Source organism: Convolutriloba macropyga, chromosome 3, assembly GCF_964194025.1.
Source record: "Convolutriloba macropyga chromosome 3, txConMacr16.3, whole genome shotgun sequence".
In the NCBI taxonomy this organism is placed as follows: Eukaryota; Metazoa; Xenacoelomorpha; order Acoela; family Convolutidae; genus Convolutriloba; species Convolutriloba macropyga.
In genome coordinates, this window is record NC_134470.1 from 65718663 (window position 1) to 65738957 (window position 20295).

The window sequence follows — 20295 nt, forward strand, 5'->3', positions numbered from 1 at the left end:
TATTTCATCGAGGCAGAATTTACTGTGTTTAATTAACTTAAAATGTAGCATTTTTTTAAAATTCAAACATCTATTTTTGTTATCTCTTCATTTGGTTGACAATTAAGTCAAAAATGTAGATGAGCTCGGGTCGGAACATCATGTGCGAACGCACATTAACGAGCCGCCTTGTACATAATCTAGCTCGGAAACGGAAATTGGCGTCTATTTTTTACCTAGTATACTGAGGGTGATACTTTCGAGGTAGATGGCATTCTTGGGCAGTGCAAAAGCGTAGTTCTTCCTGTTGAATGGCTTCCCAACAGTGGTCAGTTCACAGTATCTCTTCTTCTGGTACTGCAACACTGGGTAGTCCCACATGAAGGCATAGTCCCCATTCTTCACTCTGGAGTACCCCTCTATCACATTGGACACCATCGACTGGGGTCTGGAACTGTCCATCTGTTTCCAGATTTGTTTGTATGTTGCATCTATCTCCGCTTGTTCTGAACACATTAAGGCTCTCTTATCTGTTCTTGTCCCTATGTTGGGGTCACATACCAAAATTACAACATATCGAACTGTTTCAGAGCCACACCATGTTCAAATCATTTATTAGACTTTCCCGCATTGGAACGTGTTCCACACTATGTAATTCGAGCACAGAATTCTCCGGTGCTCAGTTTTTTCGCAGTCTTAATTTGATCTTATCAGAGGTCACTTCGGCCAGGGGACTCGACAAGGGCTCCCCTTGTCCTAATCAACCTCCTAATATGTCCAAGCATGTTGACCATCAAACTTCTAGTTGAAATATTTATCATTTTAACCCATTGAAATGCTTTGCAGTAATACATGAATGGTTTTTGAACATGCTGAGAAAGTAAACCCAGTGTGCATTACTCACTTTCGAAGAAGTGCTCTAAACTGCTACCAGCCACTGTTCCATAGACCACTTTTTGCTGAAACAAAAAGAAAATCATTTTTGTCTAAACATCTCATGAATTTCTAACCCAAGACTGAGAAACCTTAGAGTGAGAAATATAAAAATGAACTAAAATATTTCTTCTTGGTAGTGTTAACCTGAGTGGCGAGGTCTGTGAGTCCTTCGATGGGCGAGTCCATTCTCGTGACAGTGAGGAATGCGGCCAAGTTGGCAGTGTAGGTCGCAATTATGATCAGGGTGAAAAACCACCAGAATGTACCTACACATAACATATCAGTTAGTTTAAGAAAGATGAGCATGTACACGCTCAAAGTTATCATTTCCTTAAATTTTTGTGCTATTCTTTCACATTAAGTTTTCTCCGTTTACTGGAATGAAAATGCTTGCTATCATGTTGCTCGAATGGTTTGAGGAGAGTTCATGGGCAACCCGGTGGAATGAAACTTGAAACCCATCGACAGGTCTCTTATGATCATATTTGTCTCGTCTAATCGTATATTTGCGCTTGTTTATCTTATCAAGATCTTATTTCTTGATGTTTTTGCAAGATCTTACAAGTCATTTCATATCTTGACATTTTCTTACCAAGAATCTTTACCTTACCAAGATCTGTCAAGTTTTAAATTAGCTCCTTGTCGAAATGTTTCAACCCTAGTCGATTTAGGATGTTAATCTTGCAAGAATCTTGCAAGATCTTGCGAGATTATGCATAATCTTGCAAGATTTTCTTGCAAGATCTTGCAAGGTTAACAAAATTTTGCAAGACTTTCTTGCAAGATTAACATCCTCTTGCAAGATCTTGCAAGATTAACAGCTTATTCTGCAAGAATCTTGCAAGATTAACATCCTTCCTCGACTAGGGAAGCTTCGAATCATTGAGAAGTGTCAGAATTCATGGGAGAAAATTAGTAATCCGTTCAGGTACAATTTTGTGAATAAAAAACTTCGTTAATTCACCTATGATGCGTCCACTGATAGTATTGGGCGTGACGTCACAGCCCTGTTGCATGAGAGATGCGAGAGTGAACCACATGCTGTTATGGAAACTAAACAGGACCTCCTCATCTTCTTCGAGTCCAATCCCCCCTCCCACTCCCACCCCACCCTCACCACCCTCCCCACCCTCTCTCAGACTTCGTGACAACTTCCGTCTCCTCCCCCTCCGTATGCTTCCCATGCGTGGGGTGCCAGAGCCTCTTGCAGTGTTTAGAATGGAAGTTATGTTTGGTATGTCCACTATTGATTTTTTCCTCTCCTTCATCATAGCCTCAGACGACGACCTGCAAATCTTTCCAACTTTACCTCTCTTGCGAAAAATTTTGGATCTTTTCCGTTTGCGCCCCTCGTACGTTATGCCCCCCCCCTCTGTACGTTATGCGCCCCTGGTTACAGAGCACGTGACATTACATAGTAAATCATGATGTAAAAGTATGGCACGTGCGTTTTGAGGGGTGCAAATAATATGCACCCACTAAGCTGGGGGGGGGGGGGGGGGGGGGGCACAAACGAAAAGATCCAAAATTTCAAACGTTCGCTCATTTGCGCCTTTCGATTGTGTTCTATGCCCCTTTCAATTGTTACGTCATACAAACGAGAGCATCTCCTTGTTGAGGCCTCGACCATAGGGTATTTTTACGTCTGATATGACGTAACTTTTTACTAAACGGTTCTATGCTTCAAAATTTTATTATCTGCTCAATCTTAAGGCCAGCAATCATGACGCCTAATTGTATGACCCCCTCCACATATTACAACAATCAATCAAGGAGTCATAAAGACCGGAAACTTAGTCGATGAAACTAATATTAATAAATCCTGCTTAGAAATACAAATTATTAACACTTTACAGAACTCACTCATTTTTTTGACATGAGTTGATCAACTTTCGTTTTAGTCGATTAATTGGTAAAAATGAAAAGGTATAAACCTGCGCCGTCTACTGCTGTCTCGGAGAGATATACTTCTTTTCCCACTTTCATGACTTCCATTGGCCAGTTCTTTCTGAAACATGAAGCACGTAAAACTCCTTCTAATAGCCAACTCATATTTAAGCAATTCACTCAATCGTGAACTCCTTTAGTCAAGAAATAGACATTTGTAAACATAGGAAAATCGTCAGGATGTTCAGCTTCAGTTAGACAAAACGACGAAAGACATTATGTTTTCATCAGTATCGTCTTATGTTCGTTTTTCAAATATAGGAAATCATCGGTTTGCTTGGCTTCAAACGTAGGAAATCATTGCTATATTAGGTATCAAAAGAAAGGATATGTTTGGTTCCAAAAGTGTGAAATCTTTGGTATGTTTCGTTCCAAACCACGAGAAATCATGAGAAAACGACTTATGTATTTGATTTGTTTTGATGATATCAAAACTCCGTGAATAGATTCATTTAATCAAAGAATAAGTCTGTTATATCTTAAATATAGATTCAAACAAATTTTGAAAGATTTGTTCACCTAGTTTCATCAACAAGCCAAAGAAAAGAAAAAAAGTAAATTAATTTGCAAATTGTTCTAAAGAATTTGGGTTGAAAAAGTGAAGAAGTGCATTTCAGACCAAACATACCAACGGCAATACTACCGAATATTTCCTACGTCGTTTTTGTTTGGTCTTCTGAAAACTTTTCCCTGAAAACGAAAGTTTTCTTTTTGAAATGAAGCAAAAAGTTTAGAGGAAAAAAAACAATATAGATGAACAAGGCCACAGCATTTATAAATATATTTTCTAGAAAATTGTCTTTTAACTTTGTCGTTATTATAATGTTTTCAACAGTGAGCAAAAAATAATGTAGCAAATGCTAGCGAATAAGAACAAAGTTAGCACTTGCTTAGGAATTTTTTTTATCAAACCGCCAAATGATTGTTTCACAAATTGGTTCTAAAAAACCGTCCAGGTTGAGAGGATACATCTTTCATTAAAAAAGTAGAATCCCCTAAAACTTAGCTGACAAGAAGGGTCGTGCAAACAAGAGGGATAGTTTTCTACAACCTTTAGCACATGCAAATCGGCACTTCCCCAAAATGAAATTTAAAAGTTTTGTTTGCAGGAAAAACTCTTTTTCAATGAAATTTGACGTAAAAAAAGGAGTCGCAAACACAAAGGAGTGAGGATTGTTACAAACAACTCTTCAGTAGAATACCCTTAGAATTTTGTCGGAGAGATACGACACTTTCTATTATAAATTATTTTGATCTTTGATCAGTTTTATAGATGGGACACTCAAACAATTAAAGATAAAAACAGGCTTCACCCGAAGTTAAAATCGTAAGTTGGAAGAATTGTTTAAATATGAAAAATGTTCAAGTTAAGATTCTAATTATTCTAAAAAATAATTGTTGGGTGGTTAAAAAGCAAAGAGATTGGTTGACAAAACAAATGAAAAAAATTTCAATTAAAAACACCCGCACAGCAAAAAAAATTCACATTAAACAGACATATTTCAAGGAACAACTTCAACAAAAAAAGATAAAAAGGAGAAAAAATTTCCTTTAACGTAGAGGCTGGTTTAAATTCGCAATTTATTATGACTCAGTTTTGTCGCAAACAGAGCGTCTGGAAAGCTGGCAATTGATCACAAAAAACAACAACAGTCAAAAAACAACTTGGTATAAACATATTTTAAACAAAAATCCTAATGCAAATTCAGGATGAAGTGTTTGTACAAACCAATCTCATTCCTCGAATACTAATTTGGGTAATATACGGTTGGTTAACACGAAAATGAAAACATTTCCAATGCAAAAACTGAAACTGCGAATAATTTAAAAACAACAAAACCTCGGTATTCTAAAAGTTAATACGGAATATTCAGTCCGTTATTTTGTTACAGTCTGTTAAAATTTGTTGTAAATGTTCAAAGTGATGTTAGAAAATGATACTATAAACTAAATTTTGAAAAAATTGTTGGATTTTTGCGTTAAAATATTCTCACAACAATTGGGAAATGTAAGCGTTTAAAATATCAAGTTTTTGCCAGTCAGTCTTTGCTATCCCGGGTCTCCACTTCCTAGTAGCCATACAAGAATCATATATGATGTCATACAAATCATAACGTATTACCTAGTACAATCCTTGTTTGACTACTAGGAAATCATATATGATCCTTGTACGAAATCAAGGAAATCATAAATGTTAGGTAATACTGCTCGTAGATCGCAAGCATTTGAAAACCGATAGCTGACCCATTGAAACCACTGCACAGAAATGTCCATTTTTTGCTTTGCTAAGGTTTGCTAACACTAATTATGGCTTTTGTTCCTCTCAATGAAAGTCTCTCTTAACTTTACGATTGCATTGCACCATTAAAAAGTTTTGTATGATCCTGGTATGCCTACTATGAAATCACACAAATCATATATTACCTAGAATGATTACAAAGAAGATTTTTTTTCTTAAAGAATGACTGCAATAATTGAGTTTTTTGGTATCAGTTGTTTGGGGCGTAATAAATTAAGCTTATTAGTGTTAAGTTTGATATTTTGTATGATCCTCGTATGACTACTAAGAAATCATACAAATCATAAATGACCATGTATGATTTCTAGGAATCATATATGACCTAGTGTGACTACAAAGAAATTTGTATGATGAGCAACCCGGGATGTGCAACAGAGCTTCAATAGCACAACAGAAATTAGGGTTCAAGTGATAAGCGACAACTGATAAAACCAATAAAATATTGTCCCTTTTTAGGAGAATTGCAAGCTTGTCTTTTTACTGAAAAAGTCACAAAATATTGATTTCTGCAAAAATGAAGTTCAACTTAATTGTATTAACTAGAGATGACAACTTTGTCATTTAATTGAGGGGCCTCAATAAATTAACAAAAATTTGGAACTGAAATTAACGGGTCATTTTTAAATGGTTTTAGGGGAATCATAGCCTAAAATATGTGACAAGTATATTTTTGAATACAATGTTTTTAAAATATGAAAAAATTTTTCACTGTAGTTAAATAATAATGTCAAATTTTGTGTCTATTTCCAAATTATGTCAGGAACCTGACCTTGATAGCGTGATGGTGCACTTTGTGGAATTCATCTGTTGGAAGCAAACCATTATTGTTATTGTTGTTGTTTTTATTGGGCGGTGGTTTGTGATGATTGTACTGATAGAGATCACTGCAGTTGTTGTGAATATGATTCTGATTGTGTTTGTTACTACTACTACTACTGCTGGTGTTGTTGTGTTTGTTGGCTCTGATGTTTTTGATGATACTGTTGTTGTTATTTTTGCTGTTTTTGTTGTTGTTTGGACAGGAGTCTTTGTGTAGTGGGAGCAGTTGTTGTGGGTAATGTCTGCTGCTATGATTCTGAGGGTGTTGTCGATTGTTGGCAGTGAAGTGTGTGTGCATGTAGTAGTTCATCTTGGACAGTATGAACAGACAGACACCAATGACAAATGAAGCAATTGAGATACACAGCCACACCTGTTAACACGTGATCTAAATTATGCTGTATCACGTGATCAAAATTGGATCTGCTCCAGGTTTGGTTTCTACGATTCAGATTACTGGATTATTGGTTATTTTTTTTAAAAGGCTTGTTCAGTCCGGGACGGACATGCTTTGTAACTATACTAAGATCATTTATGGTTCAATATAAGACATTAAAATATTATTTCTTAGAGTGATCTTGCATTGTTTGCTATGTAGATCCATATATGTTCCTGCTAACTTTCCCAGGATCTTTTTATGTTGATTAAGATTTCATTTATGATTTTAGTATGTTTGCTGAGGTTCCATAAAACCCTATATATGACTTAGTGTGATTACTATAAATCATAAATGACTTTAAAATGACTTTGTATGGTTGCTATGATCCTTTAATGGCACCCATTCACAGGATATGTTGGTTGTTAGTTTAAATCAATTTATTGCTATTTATTTATGTCACGGTACTTGTACGTAAGAGTTTTCGGCCTACTCGTTGTTATGTGATGGAAAGTTTGATCAAAAATTACTTCAAGCACATATAAAAATATTGTGTCTGAATTTGAACAGCTCTGAAACGGTGCTCAAACAGGCAAAATGCCTCCTAGCGTACGTTCGGTATGGCGCTAAAAACGAATTATAAGATATACACATTTGTTGTTATTTTAATCGTACTGAAAACCAATTTATTATTTCAATTTTATTATTGCGGCAGCACACGGGCAATCTCAAAGTAATAAATGTTTCTGAAAAAGAGGACTTTTGCCTGCTTATTCGTTCAACCACTGTATTTCAGAATTGAACCAGTCTTATACTATAATCTTAAACCAATTTTTTTCAACCAACTGAGATCAATCGTCAATGATTTTTTCATCAGCTTACATTTGTTAATTGAATGTGCATTTTAACCTGTACAGTGAAGGGTTCCAGGAACCCAAATGCTGAAGTGGTTCTGCTTGGTTTCCTGACAAGAATTCCGACCCCGTAGTCCATAAAAGAGGCGGCAAAGTCCACCACACTCTCTCGCTCGTAGTTACGGATCATACCCGCCACAGCCATGTCAGCTAAAACATTCAAGATAAAATACGCCGTGGAACAAGAAAACCAATTAAAACTCAGCCTGGTAGTTACTTCAATGCTCTAACTGCAGTACTGCTTTGCAGAGAAATTCACAGCACAAAAATTGAACTATTCAAGATTTTGCTCGAAGTTTTTTTAATTAGATTCTTGAACGAATGGTGGGGCAAAGGGTGTCAAGACAAAATACCCAAAATATACTCAATATTTTATCCTAACGTTAAATCTACCAGAACAATTATTTAGCATACTATTAAGTTAGTGCATTCGGCCATGCCTCTCGGGCCATGGCCATGCCTCAGTGGCTCATGGGGCTTAATATGAAACTAGCTTGAACTAGCTTGATATAAATCTTGCTTGTGTATTTCACGTTGTGTAAAAAATATCGTCATTTTGCAAATTTTTGCAAATTAAATCAACTTTTGCACTCGGTAACGCGCGCAAGGGCATTATTGGTAAACTCCTAAAATTTTTGGACACTCCCCAGGTAGAGGCCTCTCATCAAAACTAATTATGCTAAAGTTTGTCTATCTTTGAGAAATTGCAGGTAAAGGGTATGATTGTTCGACGATCAGGGGCACGAAAGTCCGACCAGGGGGGTCACCTGAGACTGCGGCTATAGTCCTGGCTCTCACACAGGGGTAAACCTGGGTTACCTTTTCCAGTGACAATATCTCCCACTAGACCAGTCCACCGTTTCTTCTTCTGGTCGTAGATACCGTATGTGCTGTCTTCCACCTCGTACAACTGGTAGTCAAAAGAGGTTCCCAGACTAGTCACGTGTCTCTGGATGGCCTTCAGGATGTCTATGCAGTAGCCACTGTACTTCGTGCCTAAATTAAATGCATTTACTTTCTTTTCGGTCAAGTTTCTGTACAGTTTTAGTGTAAGAATAAGGCTTTCTGATCACCCAAGCTCTTGGGTTAGCAATTTCGGGGAAAACACCCACCCAGTGTTGGACAGGAAAAAAACACCCAAGGAAAAATACTTATACGAAAATAAATCCCCCTTTTACCAAACCCGGATTAGATATAGTTCGGAATCATTCAATGAAATTTATCAAATTTGATTCAGAGTGACATAATTAGGTTGTTACTACATCATGTACTGAATTTTTCTGTTAATGCATGAACAAACGAGGAAAAAAAACTAGCGCTATCGTCATTGTTGGCAGAGTAATCGCACAGGTGTTTTCACTGTGGGTGGGTCACCTACCGGCTGATGTTCGTTCCTTGATGATGAATGGCTCCTCTTCTATTGTGACAATTCTGAGCATGATTCCTTTGAGACCATCGAACCTGTCATCCCCTCTGAATAGAGAAGAGCTGTTCTTCTCCACCCACTCACCCACTCCGTTCAAGTACTCCGCTGCAAACAAACAATCACTAATTACATCAAGCTTATAAAGCTTTTGTAATTAACCTGTATTATCTAGTACATATTTCAAAGCAGATTTAGTATTTTCTCAACAATATTAAGATTGGGCTCAAATCATCATAGACAAAAATCGATTTAAAAAATTTAGCTGCCATCAATAACATAGAGCCTCCTAATGTCGGACGAAAGACTTTCAAACAACTGCCGGGCGCTCGATTAAATTGCAGCCAGCATGCTACAGCATTTTTAATTTGACTTTTAGTAGTAACTGTCACCAATTTAGTTCAGCTGCTTAAACTTGTCAATGTGAGAGCAGTTTTAGATCAAGAAAAAAGTAACAAATCATGCGTGATCAAATAAGTCACTCCAAAAGTCAATTCGCTCAGGCAGTAAAAGAAGGTTATGCAAAAAAATGTTCTGGAAGTAAATCCGATCAAAAACAAATTTTGAAAAACGAAAGACACCCACCCGTCTAGAAAAATTGCTTCAAATTTTATTCGGATGAACTTGTAATTACCTATAATTTCCCAATGTGTATCATTTGAAAGCACGTTTGGTGATCCAATGGCTGGCTTATCGAAAGGATTGTTGAAGGAATAGTTGGGCAGTAGGGTGTACCGCACAGCCAATAAATCGGGAGAAAAAGAGACCGATCTTCTTCTGTCTTCAGAATGTGAAGCATCATTTTCCCACTTTGGATATTTACCCCCTCCCCCTCCTCCCTTGGCATTTGGAAATGAAATATGGCCAGTGAGGTTGTTCCGCAGGTGATCGAATGTGAAAGAGTGGAAGAGGTTGTTTTGTTGTCTGTGATTAGAAGATCCGGATGTATGATCGGAATTGGCACTCCCATCATCAAAGCATGACACCTTTTTCTGGATCAAAAGCTGTGATTGGTGCAATTGTTTTACCAAATAACCTGGGTCAATGTTTTACTACTATGAGCAGTTAAAGTATACCGAATGCGTTGAATGAAGTGAAATTTTGTGGTCGACTGACTATGTGTGAAAATATAAATCAGCGCTGAATTCACAGCAAAAAACACGATTAGATTTTTACGATGAAGATATTTTCGTCACAAGAGTCTATCGTTACCGATTTTTGAGTAAAATCGTTCACTTTTTTAGTTTGTTTCCGCGTCTGCATCTTAATGCATTATGAAAGTGTATTATACTTAGCCAAACTTAAATCTCTTTAATTGGTCGGTGAGTTGAAGCAACTTTCTTTACTTCTTCTCTCGGTTTATTTCTTTACAAGTGGACGCTTGTAATGTTCTATTATTCGCCAGAATTCACCGGATTTCTCACATTATTTTGAGATGAAACGTTGACCCGAGAAAAGAAGTCTTAAACTTACTGTTAAACGACGTACTGACCTGGGCATTGAAATTTAAGGGGGGCTTGTGGTGTTTGTGGTGGTTTATCTTGTTCTGTTGATGTTGCTGCTCAAGGACAGCGTGTGCAGTCATATAGATGGAATCTTTGAGGAAGTTCACTAGGAGCTGAGTCTAGAAACAAGATCAATCATTAAAAAAAATCAAACACGAAGAAGTGTAATGGGTTTAAATCTTAAGTTGTGAACTATGGTAATTACGGTGTAAATGTGGACACCTTTTACACTTGATACTGGTATTTTATGCGCTCTTATATAACATTGTCTGGTTAAGCTCGATTAAAAAATCCACAACTGCGCCACTATTAAACACTTGAATTGCTTTGTTTTATGTTTTTCATACAGATTCATATTTTAAATCCAGGGTTATCACCATTACTATCTTAATACATTGTTTTTGTGAAACGTACTAACAAATATTGAGGATGAAAAAGCGGTTCCCCAAATGGAAACTTCAGTCAGAGTTTTTCACTTAAAACTCGAAGTTGAAAAGTGGAATCTACTTTCCACCGTAAAACATTTTTGCGGAAGCGTATTCCACAAAAAAATGTGCGACAGACTAATTGCAGTAAAATCCCTGATTATAATTACCTTAGAAGATTAATTCGTAAAAAGGTTAAAATTTTGTGCAATGCCCTTACCGCCGAACGTAACTATAATCACCTTTTCTTTGGAAGTATTTTCCGGTTTTGGCTAATTAATTACAGTGGGGAAACTATCTACACGTAATTTAAGCGCGTTCCACATTGGGCCCCAGAAGACGGTGGGAAGTGCGAGCCACACTCTTTGTAACTAAATTTTGTTTTGGTACCGGTAGAGGGTAGAGATGTAGAGATGACGAAATTATACAATCATAAAAGATCTTTCCCTATTTCAGAAGAAGACTGAGCAAAAATGACGTAACAAAATATGCCTGGTATGTTTGTTTTCCCCGAACAAAGTGGTCGGTATGTTAGGTTTTCATCGTCGTTTTTTTTCGTCGTATTTGTCTAATTAAAACGAACATACCAACAATTTTCTTGCCTTTAAGACGATAAACTATGGTTTAGGATTAAAATTGTCAGAAGACAGCAAAACCAAGGCAGGGATCATTGGATCTCAACAATTTTTTTTTAAAAATTATCTTCAGGGCCGATTAGCATAACGTTTTTGGTTGTTTTAGATATTTAACATTGTATTGCTACGACAATGCAAAAACGACTTTGAATGATTAATTGGTTTCATGAATGAAAACAAGTGATTTTTCTGTATGGGTACCAACTCCGAGCTGCAGTATTTCGTCACAAAGCAGGGTTCACATCTACAGTGAAAACGGTCATAAAACTTTTTTTTCGTGACCATTGCTGACAACTTATCAAAATTCGTTAGTAATTTACTGTTTCCAAAAATTCAATCTCGTTTTTATTTGTTGCACTGACCCACTTTAGTGGGGGATGAACTATATGCTCCACTGGTTTTTGTTGATTCAGTTCTGGCCAACAGCCATTTTGTGGTATAGCTAGAAAGCTCGTCCGAAGTAGATTGCTTTTAAAAAAGGATTCTTTGAATGTTGGTTTTTAGAGGAATTAACGAGGTTGAAAAATTTTGAAACTTTTGGTCAAATTTGTTTTTTTATGTTCACATATCAGGCAAAAAGTTTAATTTATTTTGAGTTTAATTATACCAACAATTTTCATAATTTTTGGTTCTTACCTATTTGGTTCTTACAAGCTACATAGGGCTGCTGAACAATTTTGATTCAAAACATTTTTTCTGCATTTTTTTCGACAATATTTGGTGTTTTGAAGCAGAAAATGTTTTCTAGCTGCATAGATTTTCAAACGAAGAGTGTTTCTGCGTTTTTCGGTTTTTATCTGTTCATTTTTTAAATTCCAATAAAGACGTTTCAGATTAATTTTTTCAAAACAATATTACAAGTAAAATAATAATGGCTGAACAATCTTTTCTTAATAACTTTACTTTTACGTGTCATGCTCGTTCGAGTGCTTTTTTTCAGAAATTTATTTATAGGCTCCTGTTTTTGAAAACATCGAAGTGAGGATGATAAAATTTTTGATAAGGTTAAGTTTGCATTTTTTTCTCCGTTTTTCGGCTTGTGTGAATTTTTGACATAACCCTATTGAAATCTCTTAGCATGAGACAGAAGCGTTTTTCGTACAAATTTTTTGTTAACGGCCAGAGGGAGAAATTGTCCAAAGAAGTTGTTAAAATGGTTCAATTTTCTTTCTAAATTTCTACTGTAGTTTGTTGAGTTTGAAAAACTTAGTTTTAAAGTTCATTCAATTGTTGGATATTTTTGGTTTCAGATGTTTGTCGATGAGATGGGTATAACAGTATTCTGCAAACGCACATTATCAAGCCTCCTTCACGCGTATAACACGTCCAATATTTGTACCCCATCATTCAATTACCCTTGAAGTCTTTTGAAAACGATGCAAAACTCGATGAAGAGTATGAAGGTTGTGAAAGCAAAAAAGTACCTGGAATGAATTTGAGGATGAGAAAGGTGCTGTTGTAGATGAAGAATGCTGGGAAGATTCGGAGGAATTCGTAGTGACTTGAAGCCAGTCTTCGCTGCTGGCGTCCAAAACTCCTCTCTCAGTTGAGTTGTGAGAATAGTCACTCGATTCTTGGATGCCACTTGACTCTTGATCTGGTTCTGTTTGGGAGCGAGGTGGGTGTGATGATGAGCGACGGCGGTCTTTCCAGCTTTGTTTCCGTCTGTTCACGTTTGAGTGCGCTCGTATGACTGCGATGACGTTGGTGTCGTTTGATATTCTGGGCAGGATTCCAGGATCAACGTCTGGGTTGGCTAAAAATCATACGAAACATAAAAAAAGAAACTCTCTACGGCCAAATTGCCATGTCATCTTGATTTATCTAGCTTAGAATTTTTAAAGATTTTGTGTATGTGCTCCCTGTGACTGTAGATCAGATCCTGCTCGTCAATTATTTTCACTCGAACTCTGCCTTTTGCCTTTTTGATCCTGCGTATTTCAACTATATTGCAAGATCCTGCAAAAAACAGTGGTCTTCCTGGGCAGCAATTATACAAATTTCACAGCTTTCCTTAATTTCATACAAGGTCATATATGGTAATTGCCGTACAAGGTCACACATGATTTGTATAATTTCCTGGAAATCATACAGGGATCATGCAAAAACTTTGAGAGCCAAAAATTGTGAAACAATTGTGAAATTTCTTAAGAGACCGTCATCCAATGTTGTTTTAAGTATTAATTGTAATGTCGTCTAATGATTCCAGGAACTTGTTTTCCTTTTCAATTTTATCAGAAAAATTAACTTAGCAAATCTGAAGTGTATAAAAGTACATAAACATTACAATTGTAAATTAGGTTGAACTGACCCAACACCCATTTGTAAGATTGCCCAATTAGCCCAGCCCTCTTGCCCTCGTCCAGAATGCGTAGTGAGTTCTCAGTGTTGGCAATGACTACGAAGTTCTTGAACACTTCCATCTCGTTCTCCCCACTCTTGGAAAAGGAGGAAGTGGAGGAGGAAGAGGGTGAGGGTCTGGAGTGTTCTGGCATGAGGAGGTCTTTGATACAACTGACGACTTGGTTCACGTATTTAGTCGACTCGTGGGACAGATATTTGCAACTGAAATTGATCATACTCTTGAAATAAATTCACATGCGAATTCACAATGCACAAGAGAGCACAAGAGCACGGTTCATTTGTCCGAAAAACATAGTGTCAAAAAAATCAAATGCTAGATAAAAAATATACATTGAAATATCAATTTTGACGTCTACGCCAATATCTGTCAAAAACAAACAAAATTTTACTCTAAGGTAACGCTGCTAATGATGACAATTGCGCATCCAAATGTTCAGGATTGATATCCTGTAAGAGTTTGTCACATTTCATGCACTTTCATTGGAGATTCTGATTTTTAACTTTATCTTGGCATCCGTGTAGTACATAGAACTCATCAATAAGTATATTTCAACAATCCTAATCCATCTTTTTGGAAAAATCTGTGAATGATTTATCCCATGATCTATTATCTTGGTCTATCATTTGTGCTATTTTTCTTCTTTCGCCCTGGGCATGTTTGGGATATTCGAGTTTTGAGTGCAACATTTCAATTCAGGAGAAATGACGACTGAATACTGGAACTTTTGCGATGATCATAATCAGACTGTTTTGTTTATTCACGATAAACGACATTTTTTTTCGCAACAACTTTGAGAGTGCAGAGAAGATGAGAGTCCAGAGATTGACAAGCCTGCATCCTCAAAGTTTTCAGAAAAACACTAAATTTGTTCTTAGAGTAACTTTGTCTGAAAGTTCCTAAGTTTTTTGGCGTTTCAAATTTTCAACCATATTGAAGAAGCGCTACTTCCCGTTATACTTATTCGGACGATTCTTGGTACTGTGTTAAAGAGTTGAATGCGCATTTTCCTGAAACGATTATTTAGAGTTGATTGCCTGAAATTTTACCATTTTTTTGTCAATTTGAACATTCAAAATCTCATTAAACATTCTTAAACATTCAAACGCTCATTATTTTTTGAAATTCAGTAGTTTGTGATTGACGGGGTAGGAATATCACCTGCAAACGAACCTGACCGAGCCTCATACCGCTAAATTACACCATAATAAATATGTCATCACCTTCAATACTTGTTGGTATCTTTTCTGGCCAACCTTTATCAACTCCACTCTTTATTCTATGTAGATAGTTCTTTATTAATTCTCCTTCTTGCCTAAATGTGTTCTCAACCTCAAGTCTAAATCTAAACTGGTCTCTACCGTCTGTGAATCTTTTTATAAATTCATCTTTTAAAGTATTCCAATCTGTAGCATCTGTGACTTCACTTTCAAACCATTCTAGTGCTGTATCAGTTAAAAGTGAGCCGAATAAGGATTGTTGCCTTTTATCATAGCTAGTTTGTGCAACGGGTGCTGTAGGCCTAGTTCCTAGTGAAAAGAGTATTTTGTTTTCTACAGAGTTCCAAAAAGAAGTGGCATTCTGATTAGGATCATTGCCTGAAAAAGATACAAGTGAAAGATTTGGATGTGTTATGGGAGTTTCAGGTGGGGGAGTAACGGCAGGTGGAGGAGTACTACCACCAGGACTGGCCATTGTTTAAAGGACTGAAGTTATTGTATTAGAATTATCAAGAACAGAGGAATAGTTTAAATCAAAATCAAAAAGGGATTTTAGTGAGAAGCCCTTTGACTAGTTAACTTACACAAGTTAATTTAATGGCTTTTCTACAATAAGTGAACAAGTTAAATTTAGGCAGGCTTCTCTGATAGTTTAAATGAACAAGTTAAATTGAGAATGCTTTTTCTATATTAAATGAACAAGTTAAATTGAAGTTGCCTCTCTCTATTAAATGAACAAGTTAAATTGAAGTTGCCTCTCTCTATTAAATGAACAAGTTAAATTGAAGTTGCCTCTCTGGGACCACCATTTATACTGCTGGTCCGTACATTAGATACTTAAACGACGGGGTTAATCGCGGGACCACATGTATAACTTGAGAGTTCAACCCCTAGTTCTACTCTTGGTATATAGTTAAGTATTAAATAAAGTTAAATGCAAATATGAATTAATAAGTTATGTTAAACAGCATCAAATATGAACCGAGCATTAAGGGATAGAATAATTAAAGTTATAAGATTGAAATAGCACAGATTGAACTATTCTAAGTTAACTTGTAACTTAGATAGAGTTTGAGAGATGTTAACTTATAACTTAGAGAAGTTAAGCTGAACTTACCTGATTTCCAAATTTGTGCTAAGTTAATATTTTATGACTTAGAGAGTTCTTAGTTAAGAACAAGTCACAAAATATTCTAAGTTAGAAAAATATCTCAAGTAAGCTGAGATTGAGCAAGGGAGTAATACGGGAGTATGATTTTAAATCAGAAGTTATCAGGGACCAAAAAGTGCTGGTGGTTGAGCGTGCAAGTTCCTTTTATACTTGCGGACACGTGGTTCTCTAGTATCCTATTGGATAGAGATAACAGTGTCGACAGAGTTACCAAGGTTAACTTGGTGTTATCTGTGTGGCGTGATAATATCACGTCATAGTATTCTCAGTTTTAGTTAGTGATCTTAAAATAGTAGCTTATTCAAAACTACTTAGTAATTTGTTCACAGGTTAAAATGGACTTTGTCCAAATCAAGTTTGTGCTTCACGCACTATAACGTAAGTTCTCAAAATAGCACTAAGATTATCAAATAGTATTACTGAGTGTAGCACACTTCAGTACATCCCATCCCGGTCCATAGGTATTAAATCAAAACATCAAATTTTACATAATCGAATAAATTATTTAGCTTAATTTTATAATAATTAAGCATTTAAAGTTTGTGAGGTAGATTACTTGGTGAAAGTTCTAAAGTTCATCGTAGCTTCTTGTTTCTGAGTTCTCTCTTGAAGAAGGGTTGACGATGTCCTAAGATACAGGGCTGTACAAAATAATAGATCCAATTTTTTTTGGCTGGTCGTTATAATAGACCTTTTGAAGTTTTTCTATAAAATTGTGCTGCTAGTACATCTGACGTTGAATAGTAGAATAATATAAGTTGAAGAATATACTGGTTAAGTTAATGGTCTGTAATGACAAGCGAGGTAAATGAATAGGGAAATTAAAATTACTGCGCACAACACCATAAAGGCTAGAGTTGCCGCAATGACTCCCCAAATAAAGAATTCCGTTTCGTAATTCATCTTTATTTGAGTATTTGAAGAATAAATCAATTGAAGTGAGCTTTGTAGCTATAGTTTAAGGAATTAATATTTAGACTTAGTTGATCATTATGAATTAGCTTTAAGAAATAATTAATCTTGCTTTTTGTCATCAGTTCAAAATAAATAACAATTTCTTTTTGTTCAAAGTCTTCAAGAAATAAAATAACTTCGCATTGAAATTCAGAATAATATAATTCGGAGATCCTGAAAACTTTATCGTTAAAAATAATCTGTTTAGAAAAGTTAACCCATGCGGATTCAACATGATCAGAGAGTTGACAATAATCTTTAAACCATTCGATATCAACACCTCCTTCAAAATATGTGTTCATTGTGAATAATATAGTAATTTAATTTTTGTGTCAATGGGGAGAATGGAAGACCAATTTAATCTTTGAAAGGAATTGACAGGAAGATCCAAATAGTACTTAAACTATATATGGCGGATGGTGATGAGTGCAAACCTGTTAACGAAAGGTTGTAACATTTCTATATCCGTGATCACCAAAATATTGAAGACTAACATTTTAATTGAAATAAGTGAGCGGTCGAAAGTTTAGATTATTGATGTTAAGAATTTCTTCTGTATGAATAAGCTTTAGAATTTCAAATAAATCGTACTCAGGAACTTGATGAAAATAAACTACAATTTCATTAGAATTGTTATCTTGTAAGCATAAGATAATCTCTTGTAACTCAAATGTCCAATGAACTGACAATGGGGTATAGAATTTATTTCCAACTAAGAATGTTTTCGAAGTTTTAATAACTTGCGATTGAATAAATTCAGCGAGATCGCAATATGTTTTGAAATACTTAACGTCTACTGAAAGGTTGTAAGACATTAAATAAATTATGGAATTCGATGGAACAATTGAATGATGATAATAAGCTATCAGTAAGGATAAAGAATAGATTCTATTAGAGAAGCGAGAACAAATCAAATCTGCAATCTAAAGATAAGAATGGACTCCTTGTTCACCATAAATTGCGCTAAGTGTAATCATTGAAGATAGTTTCAATGCGGATTACTTTACTTGATGTGACTAATGGAATCAAAGAGAGTAAGGTAATCAAAATGGCTAATAATTAGGCGTTTAAACTAACGAATAATTTTCCTCACCGCGGGAGAAAGAAGAAGAAGTAATGAAGGAAGTACTGAACATCAACAACCACAAATTTATCTATTCCATTCCGTGAGTGCTCAACGTGATGAGCGGAGGATGTGGAGTTGATGCTTCAGATTTGCGATTTCCAGTTGGAGCTCAGTAATCCATTGTTCGAGCTGTTGAGAGCGTTGTCTTTCTGTCAGAAAGTTTTGCTGTACCTGATAAGTAAAGGTATCAAGCTGAGGATTGAGGTTTGCTGTAATATTATCAAACGGGACTTGTATGGTTTGTCCTTGAAGGTTGTGATTAGTTAGTAAATAAGAGTTTTTGTTCGACAAATAACCAATGAGATTGAATCTATTGATGTTGGGTTGCAACTGGTAGATTAAATTTGTATCGTAGTTCGGGTGTCCATTAAAACCGGGGGTTTTAGCTTGTATTTCAGCTTGATGTTGTTTTTGTAGGCGGTCTTGCAGGGGGGTAGTTGTGAAATGATGAAGATTAAGAAAGTTTGGTCGTGACGATTGAGTAGTTGTAGTGTTTGCTAAGACGTTGGGTGCCGTACTGTTTGTCTTGGGTATATTTACTTCTAGCGGTGTCGCTGGGCTGAATGTCTCTCTAATGAATTGTTTACGTGGTTGTTTCTTTGCAATTGTATCTGCAGTTTTAGTTCTCTTTTTGGATGATGTAGATGATGATGTAACTGTTGTTGATGAATTTGCACTAGTTGCTTGAGTTTGTACTGCTGAAATCTTGATAGCTGAGAGAAAAGTTGTAGATGGGGTAACGTGAGTTGTGGGTTGTACTAGTCTGTCAAGTTGTTTAACTCCAGATTGAGGTTTAGAAGTTGATTGTGTATTGTATTCGGGCCAACCACTTGAAAGTTCCTTCTGAAAGACTGGTATCAGTTCGTTAGGGATTGAAGAAAGTTCCTGAAATATCAAGTATTCTCTACTCTTATTCTATTCTAAGGGTATATTTTTTGAAGTTATTTTGCAAGTATTCTCTTTTTCTTATTTTTTTGTATTCTCTTTCAAAGTAAATCTGTAGTAATTTTGAAGTCAGTCTGTATTATCATCATATAGTTTGATGATATTAAAGTAATAGAGGAATTAATCCTATACTGGAGACGTAGGAACGTTGTGATCGTTTCTATTTTCGTCTTTATTATTCTCATCATGTAGGTTTGGATAACCAATTATATTCTCATTCCTTATAGCTTGTAAGCCTGTATTCTCTGTATAAGGTGGAGTTTGAATAACTCTGGTTGTATCTTCAGATTCTGGAACACGCATCGTCCTTTCTCTATTTTTATCAGTATTATCATTCTCTGAGTTAGTTGCTAGATAGATAGAAGTCAGAATTGGGGCTGACATTAAATCAAATGTGGCAGCAAAGAGTGCTTTACCAAAATGAATAGATGCATTTGTAATTTTATTAATTTGCATTGCTCGAATTAAGCATAAGACTATGTCGATGAGTAGCTTAATGAATAAGAAAGCGGCAAAGAATATTCCGCATCGCTCAATTATATATTGTATTTTACCAAAGGTTTCAATAAATTGATTATTAAAGAAGTCCGGTGAAATGAATGAATCTAGATAAATAGTTCTAGAGTTATAATAATTCGTGCCTGAAATATTTGAAAATGATTCTCTGCTATCTATTAATGACTTAGTAAAGTGTTTGAGAACTCCTTTCATATTGGAGTTGAAAGTTATTGAATTCCAGAATGACATCATTTCTTTATATGTATAGATAGAAGCATAAATACTTGCAGTAATAACATTTGCAATTTGTTGAATAACTATATGTGGTTTGAAGAGTGCAGGTCCTCTTACTTTTGTGATTTGTGGGGTTAGTTCAACCCATGAATTATCATCGTCAACATCTAGTTGAAATAAGTTGGAATGTTTATCAGAGCTCAATTGTTCTTCGGCTTCAGTGAAAGTTTGCCTAGAAATCGGATCAACGAAATGATTTTCATCTTCATAAAGAATTGGTATTCGATTATAGCACTTATTAAGAATCTGTAAGGGTGAATGAAATTCAGGACAATTATATAGCCAGGCAACATTGCCATTTGTTTTGAGATACATAGATCTGTTTCTTGTTAAGGTATATCCAGCTAAACGCGGATTTTCATGAGAAATCATTAAAGTGTTAAGAATAGTTGAGCGCTCTAATTCACAGTCATTTCTTAATAGCTCTAGAGTAGAAGTTTGAAGTTGCCGAAGATTATTAAAGTGCA

General features: G+C 35.7%; 2 protein-coding genes across 2 annotated transcripts in view; both read right to left on the reverse strand.

Moving 5' to 3' along the window:
- Window positions 1-20295, reverse strand: part of LOC142336367 (proteasome subunit alpha type-3-like) — a 418015-nt gene that overhangs the window by 368365 nt on the left and 29355 nt on the right. The window lies entirely within an intron of this gene.
- Window positions 1-20295, reverse strand: part of LOC142336706 (uncharacterized) — a 70325-nt gene that overhangs the window by 4040 nt on the left and 45990 nt on the right. The window contains exons 6-18 of the mRNA XM_075385619.1: window positions 13570-13823; window positions 12683-13014; window positions 10186-10317; window positions 9328-9685; window positions 8649-8801; window positions 8090-8266; window positions 7266-7420; window positions 6277-6353; window positions 3243-3262; window positions 1880-1990; window positions 1060-1181; window positions 884-938; window positions 216-485 (exon numbers count right to left, since the gene is read on the reverse strand). Coding sequence (XP_075241734.1) covers window positions 216-485; window positions 884-938; window positions 1060-1181; window positions 1880-1990; window positions 3243-3262; window positions 6277-6353; window positions 7266-7420; window positions 8090-8266; window positions 8649-8801; window positions 9328-9685; window positions 10186-10317; window positions 12683-13014; window positions 13570-13823 — 2216 coding nt within the window. The remainder of the gene's footprint in view (window positions 1-215; window positions 486-883; window positions 939-1059; window positions 1182-1879; window positions 1991-3242; window positions 3263-6276; window positions 6354-7265; window positions 7421-8089; window positions 8267-8648; window positions 8802-9327; window positions 9686-10185; window positions 10318-12682; window positions 13015-13569; window positions 13824-20295) is intronic.